Here is a 12978-nt window from a genome sequence, read left to right as displayed (position 1 = left end):
CGGCTGGAGAATTTTGATGGATTGTATTACCCTTAATATTTCCTGAAAATCGCCTCCGTATTGAGTACAGGTGTTGATACATAACCACCATATAACTGGTGATTTTATCACCCATATAAAGCATATCTAACGAAATATCGTTCGGTTTCGATTAATAAATACATCTTCTCACTGACATTCTGACAATTATTGTTAATATTTCAATAAAAAAGCAATGGTTGATGTCTGATAGTGTATCCTTTTCATTCGTTTTTGAGCGTGAATCTTTGTAATGAATATCTTGTTTTTACAAAGCAGATTCGATTCATGAGCCATTTAATACGAAATACAGACGGCGCCGAAATGAAAGTTGGTGATTGAAATCCAAGTAAATCAATCAATAGTTCATTGTACGTTAAGCCAGCTCGAAACATCCACTCAATTAGGACTAAGAATTCGGAAAAAAATCGTTTAAGTATCTCAGCTCAATGAGCTTTCAAGGTGTTCCAAAGTTGTGTTTAACTTCTCCATGACAACAGACTCTATACGTGGATTATTCGTTGGAAAGGACTGTTTGATGATCAGTCATCGATGAAGAATGAAAATACATGGAGAATGTTTGAGGACAACTATTACATAAAAAATCAAGGTCACCTCTTCAAAAAAGTGTGCTTGCATGAGCATGGAGGTCTTGAGCAATCTATACGGCTACTTAGCAGTAAGCAGCCCAACTTGCGGTCAGTAATAGAGTTACATGTACAAATTATCCTTACCATGTACACCATATTAATTCGGAAACTATGGTATTTTTCTTTTATTAGCCAGGGCGTTTCCAACCCACACAATCAAGTTTCGATTGTTGAAATAAAAACCCAAGATTTTCCGCGTATTTCATCACACGCTTATTTCATCAAAATACTACGACTTTTCCAGAACGTTTAATTTCTAAATCTTTCACACAAGTAAGTAGTTAGCGAGCTGATTTCGTAACAAGAATTGGTCAAGCCGAGAGCCCGTGACCGAGAAATGCTTTGCGCGAATCATCCTCGACAACACTCAATTTTTCGCAGCACATGCACGAAAACGAGGCCAATGGACGATAGCGAGAGCAATTGAAAACAAAAGACAAAGAAGAAGGATTTTCGTGCGCGCGAGACTCGGCCATGCGATCGTGTTTTATATATAAACTGTCAAATACTTCTAGGTCATAGTTGTGATAAAATATACTCTGGATTAATGTCTAATTTAAGGGATTACTGTTCAGTGGTATTGTTAGTTTATCTCTTAATATTCTTAGTTTAGTATTTAAAGTTGTTTCGAATGCACAACGCAATATCCGGACCTATTTAAAGAAGGTAAAAGAGCCACTTTTTGGAACAGTACCAAACAAAATGTTTATTAATTTGTCCAAGAGCCGTAAGTCAGTAGCCTTTTAATTCAATGTTCATGCTGCAATCTGCATGTCCATCTCTGGTCACTATAGTCAAACAAAGCGCCTTGTGTAATAATCCTCTTTATTTACATTCTTTACTAAGTAAAAAGCCAGTTAGTAGCTAGTGGTGTTACTGACATAGTTACAATGATATAACGCAGCTTAATTGACTTCACGCTAGTTACCTGTCCAAGGAAGTAGCATGTGTGGATAATGGGGAGTAAATGAGCCAATTGATTGATTAATGGGGACAATCGTCAAAAGGAATGAAGTTCGATTTAAGGGGTAATGCAACTTGAAAGAAGTTTGGCAAGTTAAATTTGTTGGAAATGTGACGAAAAAACTTTATTGGTTTAATTGGATATATATTAATAAAGCTTTTTCCTCCCACGAGAGACGTTCTGGTTCATAATCGAAACCGGGGCTTTTACGGAATAAAAAGACATTATAAAATACACTAAGTATAATCGTGTTCAATTGTAATTAAAAAAAATTGAAAAACCGCTAAACTTGTCTACTTTTTTACAAAATTTGTCTGTGAACATGTCGCTGGCATTCACGATTAAGGAATAAGCTATTACAGTCGCTATGCAATAACTGCCATTGACGTAAATCGTGTCAAAATCAAGACATTTTGCTTGTGTCTGTTTGTCTTCCAGCCCCTTAACACAATGCATAACAGAAAATAATCCAAAACAGCTCTTGAATAATGAATAAGGTTCAATAATAGGCCATGTTGTGAACAGACTAATGTACGTATCAGATCAATATCAGTATTGCAGCTATTATTTGCTGAGTCCAGATATACAGAATTATTGCCCATGTCAATGCAACGCAGCGGGGGATGGCTGCTGATCGTGGATAACCGGAAGAGGTTTGCATGTACGGTTAAATCCGATTGTACTTAAAGCGAATGAGCCATTTGCGATCGTAGTCTTTGTCATTTCACATCTCTTGCAACGCCTGGCAATTGTCATTTAATATTTTAGTATGTAAACAGCTACACTGGGCAAAGAATACATTCTAGATATTATCGCTTGGCGCCGCTTTCCAGAACATACAAACGTTTACACGATGTCTCTTCGCTATGTAAACCAGACGGTCGCTCTTTCGGACGTGGAACTTGGCGTTATGATTTCGATCAATATTCTCTTCAGCTTCACCGGAACGGTCGGAAATCTCGCCGTATGCTTCGCGTTTATCCTCTGTCGGAACCTGCGTAACACCATGAATATCTTCATCTTTAGTCTGGCCTGCTCTGATCTGCTGGTTTGTCTCGTTGCGCAGCCAATGTTTATCACCAGACTGTTTCGGAACCCTCAAGCAGATCACGTCACAACGATATCCGAGGATATTCGAAGTCGTCTCACTTGGATATCGCTGCTGGCCTCGATCGGTAATCTTCTCGGTGTAACAATGGATCGTTACTTCATCATAGCCGATCCTTTGAGATACGCAGCACGTGTAACCACGAACACAGCGTGCGTTTTTGTGGCCGTCGTATGGACTTTTGCCACCACGCTTGGAGCATTGACGCTGTACAACCGAAATGCTAGATATATCGGCCAGATATACGTGGTTGTTCTGCTAGCGGGCATGATTATCCCTCTCTATTGTCGCATATTATGTATTGCCCGAAGACACGCTCGATTAATACACTCTTTCTACAATCGTGTACAGACCAGTCACTCAGACAAGACCAACACACTCGCTCCAAGAACTCGGCGTCCGAGCGTCCAAAAAGCCGACAGAAACAGTCTGAAAACTGTGGGCATCATCTCTTCCATCTTCGTCATTGGATGGTTTCCACTGCTGATCTTACCTTTCATCTACAGGGCCGAAGGAAACGACAAGAGCGCAATCCTAAACGCGTTTCAATGGGCGAACACGCTCGCTCTGTGTTCCTCGGCTTGCAATCCTATTGTTTATTCGTGGCGGGACAGGCGGTTCCGGAAAGTTTTGACGGTTAACTACGAGAAATGGAAGGCCAGACGGTCGGTTTCTGGGCCTTTTACAACCGGGATGAACTCAGAGAAAGTAGAAATGAAAACATGCGTGCGAACTGTGACTCAACCGACTTAAAGAAAATCCAATTCTTATCCGCACCAATTCAATGACCTTGACGCAGTCGAATATATGACAACCGTCGATTGTATATATTCTTGCTCGCGAGTTCTCATCAGATAATTCGGATCGTAAACGATAGTAAACACCTGGTTGTTCTCGAGGACATTATTCTATATCCTTTCCGATCTATGAGCACCTACCATCGCTTGCAAATGTAGATATGCAGACCACTAGTGCAGTGCATCGAGACGCCACGAGTATACTTTGGTCAAGGATCTGCTCGAAGTGAAAGTTATTCTTTTGTATCAGCCGAGAAAGGTCGTATAATCTCCCTCTCATCGCGTGTATGAGACTCGCATGTTCTGGTTTACAGATCGGAACTGAGAAAGCGGTGTTATATCGTCTTATGGACAGGCATCGTGTAAAGTTTCCTTAGACCTTAGTGAAAACATATTTGTATCATACGTTGTAAATAAAAGTCACGGTATCTTTCTGGCAACGAGTATATCCTGCGGAAACTTCCAGTGAAATGCTTGTAATTTTATTCAATATCTACATGTATATATAAAATTCTGATATATCAATAATCAATATAAGTTGTAAATTTTGAGTCAATTGTGTGGACTTGTGGATTATGGCCAAATAGTAGGGTTACGTTTCATCTGGTTTCATTGCACATTATCGAAGTGAGCTGAGTGCGTCTCGAACTCAACAGTCCTAGCACTTAGGCTGCACAGAAGAAAAAAAACAGAGACGAGGTGGGAAATATTTGCTGCCAAACACAATAGCAGTGACACACGCAGTGAGCAATCTCAGAATCTCCGATTACTATGGCCCGATTTCGAGATGAATCCCCCCCCCATTGACCCTCACTGAAATTCATGACGTGACATGAAACTTGAGAACTTAATGTGACCTGTTCACGCGCAAACATCCATCGGGCATAAGGGTCTTGAGCGAAACTTTGAGCTAAAGGCTAAAGCAATCTGGTTGGCTTTATGCTGACCATAATTATTTCCCCTTCTTCGAGCACTTTGTACGTGTTTCGTTTTGGCACGAGATATGAACAGCCTACATCTTTGATCTTTTTATACCAACATGGAATTTACGACTTAAAAATAGTTTTTTAACATGATGGAATATGAAATTTTAGGATAAAAATTTAAATGATGACCTACTTAATAGTTTCAGCAAAGAGGATCTTTCATCTTTGGTCATGTAATTAATACTCTGCCGGAATGATTTTTTAAGCAGTTTAAAAGGCTGCTTAGCGTCAACATTTATTTCCCACATCCTGTTCAGGATCATAACAATAATATTACCTTTGACGCAAATCTCTATAAATGCGTCAAGGCTTGTCAGCGCGATATCAAATTTAGCTCGCCACATAATGTAGGGGCGTTAGTTTTAAGAAAAACATGCAAGCAACTTTTCCACGCGACTGTCTGTAAATGTACGGCATTGCGATTGACCAGGCTTGCTGCAGACTTTCACTGTCTGAACAAACATCACTACCTCGTTTTTCGCGATCGCATTCGAAACTGGCGACGGCTAAAATTCTACTGCCTGAATTCATCGCATTCTTTGGACATGCGTGATGGGTAAACCGGATCAAATGGGCCTAAACAGGTTTAAGGCCAGTGTAAATCGATTAAAATATTTGTGATGTAGAATATGCAAGAAGAAAATCATTTGTACTGGACCCGTCCGTTCTTGCTGTTAGTTACTCTCCTAAATTCAATTCCCCTATTTATAAGGACAGCCATATGCAAATAATTATAAAAGTCTTGCGATAAGAAGAATCTTTTGAAATGTAAATTTGAGTACGTTTAGCGTGCAGTCTCATATCTGCTGTAAATCTGAGACATTCAGTGTTGCTCAGGTAATATTCTGCGCTCATTTATAATCACTGTCTGGACCGGTCTACGTAGCCCCGAGGTATGCGAGTCTCCGCGTCTAGTAACGTTGCCTTTAACACGTTGGCAATGTCATGAGACCGGCCCGTAGGCTACCACGTGGATGACATGTTATTTTTATTTCTAAATTAAGATATCTCTCCCACTGTACAGGCTGGTAGCTAAGAGCAACTGAATTAGGCAACAGAAACGTACTTCTATAGCTTAATACTTTTAAATTCAAATCCACGACAGCCGTTTCCTCCTGGTAGCGCGTCATTTAATCTATTATTAATATTATCCACTGGGCTGACGCTTCCTTATATACGGCGTAGTGACGAAGACTCCTAAATAGTATAGCTTTGCTACTTAGGCTGACCGGAATCGTGTGCTAAATCTTAGCGGTAAAGCAAGCTTTTGCGCGCTGGAAAGAGCTTTGAAAAACTAGAGTTGTGCGTCATGCAGCCTTGTTCATACCTTCGTGGGCATGCGTCAAAATTTGATACTGAATTGCAAAAAGCGTGAAAACCAGTAAAGTTTAGTTGAAGTTCATTTTAGCTGAATATGTCGAGCAGCGTCTTGGTTAAGCGGAGTCATAAATATGAGCATAAATATACCCTCTTCTTGCGTGACAATCCGCATGTTTTGGTAGCAAATTTACGTCAGTATATTCCACTTGTCATATCAAGTGGATATTCATAATGCATGAAATATTTCAATATAGATCAATATCATTGTAGGGTTATTTATACTGCTTCCCAATTGGCAGGACCCTTTATAATTTCCGGCCGCGGGTAATAAGAATTGCTGAATTACATGAACTGACTACCGTGATCTTTGTAAACTTGTTGTGAACTTTGTCGCGGTTTTGGGGTTCCTTGTTCACAATTTACAGTTCAGGAAAATACATCGATCCATTAGCAGGGGGCGGTTGTATGAAATCTGGTTAGTGCTATCCACTGGATAAAATTACTATCAGGTGGAGAGCGCTATTCAGCTTTCGTACAAACAGTTCCTGTTTACCGAGCGTACAAACGTTTGCAGCACTATTTGCTGAAAATGCATGACAGTATGACAGACATATATTAATTAAAAAATTCCTTCGAATGTTATTGCGATTCTAATAGCAACTCAACTCTTTTTTTTTCCTTACTTGAAGCTTCGATGCTTTTTATTGGATAAAAGGCTGTGTCAAAATGCATACGATGGACGCTTTCTCTAAGTAAATATTTGCACACCACCATAGATAATTTCATTTTGATAAGCGAGAGATAGTATCTCACCACGTCGGGGACTTTGTAAATGTTTTTCATTTTTGACAGTTTTGTTGATTTGAAAAAGTATTAATTCTACTTGAAGCATTCTAGATATTCAGAGAGGGAGAGAAAGAAATAACAAACGAGATTCGTTTGGAGCTGAGATTAGTTCTACGATCCACTATATGGTCGAGAATGATATGACTAAGTCACCGTTTAATGTTAAATTGATGAGTTGAACTTCATGACTGTGCATGAGATGAGTTGACTTACAGCTACCTATTAAAACCTTTTAGATAAGCTAAGAAATTTGAGCCATCCAAATTGGAGAGTTTTTAATTTAGTAGATGAGAAATCAGCATTGAAAATATGCGGAAGAGGCTTTTACGATAATCAAAATTCCTCGATGAATTGGTCATTTCATAACACATATTGCGGTCTGGGGGCTGCAGAGTATGACGTAAGTCATTTGTTAAGTTCTTGTCATAACCAACGGACAGCTAACGGCCTCGCGCTTGCGTATGCTGAAGAGATATATATATATATATATTGCCATTAATCTGAGTCCACGCGTCGACATGCAGTGTACCCTCATGGGAGGGCTCATTTCGAGAAAACTGACCGATGATCAAATGTAACCTTTTGAGTGCTTTTTACGATAATCTTGTTGCCTGTTCAGTTGCAGAAAGTTCGCAATACAAAGAGACCGAAAGACTGAAAAAAAAAGCAATTTAAAGTAATTAAAATTAATCAGCTTATATCTTATCAACGTTAAGGCAACGTTCATGACGAGGTATTTCTTAATGGATATCTGAACGTATTGAAAAATATTTCGTGTATTTAATATATGAGAAGGCAAACATCGACAATGCTTTTAGGCAGTATCCTTTGGAGATTGTTTAAATGAAAGGGGGTGAAGAATGGTGCGAATTGGGACGCTAAGAGATAAGGATATGAAAAGAGGAGGGGGTTTTGGTGAACTGCGATAAACGCGGTTCAATGAAATAACATTCTGTGGGTTAAAGGTATCTCTCATTGGAAAATATTTCCCTTATTATCTGAGTATATAAACGGCGAATAATCATTACCAAATGGTTTCCGATGCATGAACTGATGAAAATGATATTATTTCAGGCTTGTTAAATGTAGGGACAACCCTAATCCTCCCCCCTTCCTTCCACGTACCCGACCCTACCCCCACATAAAGCAATTTCACCAGTTGTAGGTTCCACTCAATTGACACATACTTCGTATCATTAAAATGACTGGTGCAACTATCTTTCCATCAGTTCAACCTCATCGTATCATTGGCTTGGTCTGATGATGTCTTTGAAATAAATACGAAATATTACTAGTCACATTTGTCTTGTTTTAAATCGATTTTCGAATTACTTGAGATGCTTTTTTTAATGCTTGTTATATTTTATACTTCCATCATTTATCACGTGAAATAATGTTTGACATTTTCCTGCCTTGTAAGTTTTTTTTCAAGAAACCCGTGGCTTTCCCTGCGCGATATTTATAGGTTTATTATGTCTAAGTGCTAGCTGGGTGTGCAAAACAGCACGATTTCGTTCGTAGCAACCTGAGTAGGTGCTTATTGCAAGACAATCAATCAGCAACGAAGCGAAACCTCTGAAGAGATGTCACAAGGGTTTCGTCAGCGAAGTGGCCACTGCGATGGACCTCTGTACACCAGCACTCTGCAGGACACGAGTGGAAATCGTTCACGTTTCAAATTCAGGCCAGGAAATATTCAGAAAACTTTGTTAACTTGCAGGTTGCTCTGGCAACAGAAGTGAGCGTGGTATAAATGCTCATCAGATACTTGTCATCCATGAAAAATCGTTACAACGATACAACAATATGAATATACATGCAGTAAATACAGAAATACCATTAGGCCAATTTTCAAAGGAGGAGGCAAAACAAGCTTGGTTACACCTCCAAAGATCTTACCCTAAGTTTTGGAACCATTAGAAAATTGGGCTGAACAAAAAGTAAGGGGGTCTGAATCCTTTCGTCTAGGGAGACCCGCTCGAGGACCTGCCTTCACTCCCCCATTCCCCAACCAGATATCTTAATGTTTATCGCCATGCAGTAATGCCACTCCAACGTCATTCATCCAATGCGTCTGGCCGTCTGCCTATACCTGGGCCCTGGTGTTGCTCATATATTTGGCGGTGAATTAAACACATTGTTTTCATAAAAGAACCAAAATATTTTGACAATTTTATTTGGTAAAGAAGGAAGTACGTTAACCTAACGCCATGCCCTTAGACTTCAGGATAATATTTCTCATCCGAGATAAGACAGCAGACATCGACAAAATTCCAGATCAAGTGATAAAATTCTACCCATTTAATTAACGTCTGAATGAAATCTGCAGACTAATTATGCCTATATACATTAGTTGCATTCCAGAGCGGTTCGCATGCGCATGCACTGCGATGGCCCGGCCTTTTTTAAGACGGTGGCCAGATTGCCGAGTCTTTAAACTCTATATTAAGATGATTCCTTTTATAGCAATGTGTTTTTCACTAGGGCGTCATACTCGTTTAAAGGTGGCGCCATGATGTAAATAATTTACATTTTGAACTTTTTATGCAGTTTTGCAATACGACGAATCTTCTGCGTATCTCACGCATCTGGTTTCCTACAACTTTAAATGATGAACTGTGAGTCCGTGTCCCGAGTGATATTTAGACCGAATTTAATTTCAACTTGGCGACCAACGTATTGTTATGAGCAGAACCCATGCATGCACAAACCCGATTACCCGACTGCATATATGGGCAATACTTACTAATGCCAGTAATAGGAAAACGCTAAAATAAACGACAACCGCATATTTTTAGAGCGACAACCTAACGACAGTCTATGTACATTTAAGTAAAAGCTTTTTTTTAACGCGTCATTTAAAAATCACCTGAAAGACAAAAAAAGTATTTGAGGTTCTTCGTATCTGACCAATGCTGGCATTTCGCATAACATCTGTGTAAGAATGTTCCTAATTGAAAATCCAGTGTTATTTTGTTACGTCAAGAAGTTCAGCTGCGCTGCATAATTCTGTTATGCGCAACGCGAGAAATATCTGACATACTGCCTTTTACTTTTGGGATATAACAGATCGTTGCTTGCCTCGGACATAAACGGAATTTGTATTCGCGCAGGATTATAGGATCAATGTGATCATGACGTTTCAGCGAATGGTTCACACCTGGCGATCCAACGGAGTGCGTTATATTTAAAGTCAACCGCGACGTGTGCTGAGGGAGAATTTTGGTAAGTGTTTGCAGACCCACGCTGAACAATAATATTATTTACGCCGATTTTCCAATGGCAATGCAAATATTATAGCGAAATTCAGCTGCTGAAATTCACAACCCACTTATCTACACTAAGAATAATATCCTTCGGGCTATTCTTTTGATCGAACTGGTTCTGTCAAATTTACGTTTTTTCTTAAACACAATGCGATAAAAATAATAATAAAATGTCTGCATTCCGGTATTATCTAAACTAATGTCTCTGTTTCCTTACAATGACGCGTGATAGTTATTCGGAAATTACATTTCTTATTCATTGGCACTCGATACTTCTTCAGTGCGTGAAATAGGATTGAAGATAACAATTATGTAGTCTTTGGCAAGGATTAACAGATATTAGCGACTTTAACGGTTTCTACAGATGTATTAACACTCTATTTTTCAGCCTGATGCTATACCCAAAAGAACCCACGCAAGCTTGCTGACATCATATGCTTGAAAAAGGCTACAAAGAGTCTTTATTTCCAAATTTATTTTAAGTGCAAGAGCGAGGTGATAATATCTGCGACTGCGTTGGAACAACGGTATCCAAAAGTTCTTGTATCGCGATTAAGGTGTTAACAGATAGCAATGAAGCTATGACGTAGGGCAACTGAACTGACATCTTCAATCGACCGCAATCGTTAGTCGACAATGAAACTTAAGCGATGTTACATACAGGATAAGACAATACAGGCTGCATTCGGAGCAAGTCGTCGTATCAAGTAGACTGGTCAAGAACGGATATCGATATTTAAGTGAAGTACACGTTTTGAATAACAAATATAATATTTGCGTCAGAAGTTTGTTTGTGTCCTACGCTGGTTGTCGTCTGTATTTGGCTTTTGCCAACCATTTCTGGAACGAAACCACAGTGATTGCGATTCCTCTGATTTGAGAAGAATACTAGCGTTATGTCTTGGGCGGCAATGAATTATACTAACAGTCACACAGAATTTACTTTGACTGATTTGGAAATTGGTGTCCTCGCGGCCGTTAATATCATCTTCAGTGTTGTTGGCTCAATGGGCAATATCCTTGTTTGTTTCGCTTTTTTACGATCGCCGAGGCTCAGAAATACCATGAACATATTCATCCTGAGTCTATCTTGTTCGGCATTGCTTGTGTGCCTGATTGCACAACCCATGTTTGCGGTCAGTTTGATAAAACACTATCAACAGGAACATATCACGAATGCATTCGAAAAGGTCCGGAAGTTTTTCGCGTATACGTCGCTATTGGCATCTGCCGGAAACTTGCTTGGAGTTACACTGGACCGTTTTTTGGCCATAGCGAAGCCATTCTGGTATGGCGACCACGACGGAATAAGACCAGAAGCACTTGTTTTCGCCGCGGCCGTTTGGTGTTTCGCTATTGGCTTGGGCACGGGAGCCATTCTCAAAGAGATCATCCGATTGGCTGTATTGAGCTATGTGTTCATCATTGTGATACTTGTAATCATTCCATTGTACATACGGATTCTTCAAATCGCAGCGAAGCATAGGAAAAAGATTCTAGCTACGCGGTCTCGTACTTCGAGTCTTGCCGTTCGCGATCACCAGCCTCCCAAAGCCGCTTCTTCAAAATACCGATTCAGCAGACTGCATCACAAGATTGATCGCAGCGCCCTTGTCACGGTCGGGGTTTTTTGCTTGGTATTCGTGATCGGCTGGTTTCCTCTTCTAGTTCTTCCACTGATCTACCGAATCATTAAAGAAGATAGGAGATTGATACAGGATGTTTTTCAATGGGTCAATACGATCGCGCTGTGCTCTTCCGCGTGCAACCCTATAGTCTATGCTTCGACGGACCAGCGTTTTCGCGAGTCCCTCAAGCTAATGTATCGCAGGTGGGTGACACGGAGACAGGATCTTGCTACGATCCAAGGGAAATCCTCGCGCAGTAGTAAACACAGCAATGAAATCAGTAGTTAAACATCGACTAAATGGACCGTGAAAAGCAGTTGTTGGGTTTTGCTCACATCAAAGTGCATGCAGCTTCAGTGATTTTTATCATCATGGGAATACGACAATCAAAAAAAAAAAAAACTTCATCAGATGCATGGAGCTCATTCCAGATTATGAGGTATCAAAGAACAAAACCTATTTATACATTATTGCAGTATGATTCATGCGTTGGTATACTGCATGTATACTTTCATTGTATTATGAACTGCCCGCTAGTTTTCAAATGCCTTCAACGGTTAGCGATGAAAGAGAAAGTGAGCCATTTAAAAAATGGGATGAATGAATGGGACCTAATCAATGGACCAACTGTGAGACTTAAGTGCAGAAGACTGATCCACGTCGCTAATAGAACTCTTCTAAGAGATAAAGACCTACTGTGACATGAAAATCACATTTGACTACTATCCATCCTATAATTCAGGCCGGGATGCATGCTGCTGGTTGATAAGGACGCAAGCTACGACGAAACAAAACGCTGTTCGAGTCATCGAGATGTATATAGTCGTTTTAAGTCTAAGAATTAAGAATAATCATGAAAACGTTGTCTGACTTCTGATCTTTATTTATTCATATATGAATATTTCTTTTAAGTAGCCGCATGCATGGAGTTTCCCAGCGATAAAACAGGAATGTTATCTTTTTAGAATGCACGCGTTATAACAAAGAAAGATCACTCTCAATCGCGTTAGCATTTTGAGCTTGTATAAATTCATGTTCGGAAGTATTGCGCTGCTACGTAAAATTATGCCCAGTTGATCTGAACGCTAGAATACTTCATATAACAAGTAATCATTTACACTGTTTTGTGATTCTTCGGAACTTTTACCTCCGTATTGCTTAGTTGAACAATATTATCTGGTACTGCAACTTCGAAAAACTTGTTTTCTATTGAGCAGATTTCAGCTTACACTATACTGTGATTCTAGCCCATACTTTAACATTTGCTGTCGTTTTTTTTCAACACTCATTCTGGTTTACGACATTGGTCCTGTTTTTTTTTCGCGATATCAAATGGTTTCATGCAAATATATATTTTATCTGTACGACTGCAGGGAACAATTTGACTAAGCCCTT

General features: G+C 39.6%; 2 protein-coding genes across 2 annotated transcripts; both read left to right on the top strand.

The window, feature by feature from the left end:
- Positions 1-2304: 2304 nt before the first annotated feature.
- Positions 2305-4069, top strand: LOC114515987 (adrenocorticotropic hormone receptor-like). Its single transcript, XM_028535317.1, has one exon. The coding sequence runs from the start codon at positions 2486-2488 to the stop codon at positions 3491-3493; it is 1008 nt and encodes a 335-aa protein (XP_028391118.1). The 5' UTR covers positions 2305-2485; the 3' UTR covers positions 3494-4069.
- Positions 4070-9239: 5170 nt separating this feature from the next.
- Positions 9240-12401, top strand: LOC114515986 (melatonin receptor type 1B-B-like). The gene is made up of 2 exons (XM_028535316.1): positions 9240-9914; positions 10344-12401. The coding sequence occupies exon 2, from the start codon at positions 10852-10854 to the stop codon at positions 11869-11871; it is 1020 nt and encodes a 339-aa protein (XP_028391117.1). The 5' UTR covers positions 9240-9914; positions 10344-10851; the 3' UTR covers positions 11872-12401.
- Positions 12402-12978: the final 577 nt, after the last annotated feature.

This window comes from Dendronephthya gigantea, unplaced genomic scaffold (genome assembly GCF_004324835.1).
Source record: "Dendronephthya gigantea isolate DGI-Jeju-01 unplaced genomic scaffold, DenGig_1.0 000005F, whole genome shotgun sequence".
In the NCBI taxonomy this organism is placed as follows: Eukaryota; Metazoa; Cnidaria; class Anthozoa; order Malacalcyonacea; family Nephtheidae; genus Dendronephthya; species Dendronephthya gigantea.
Note: the sequence above shows the minus strand (reverse complement) of the source record. Positions and strands in the feature narration are given on the sequence as shown.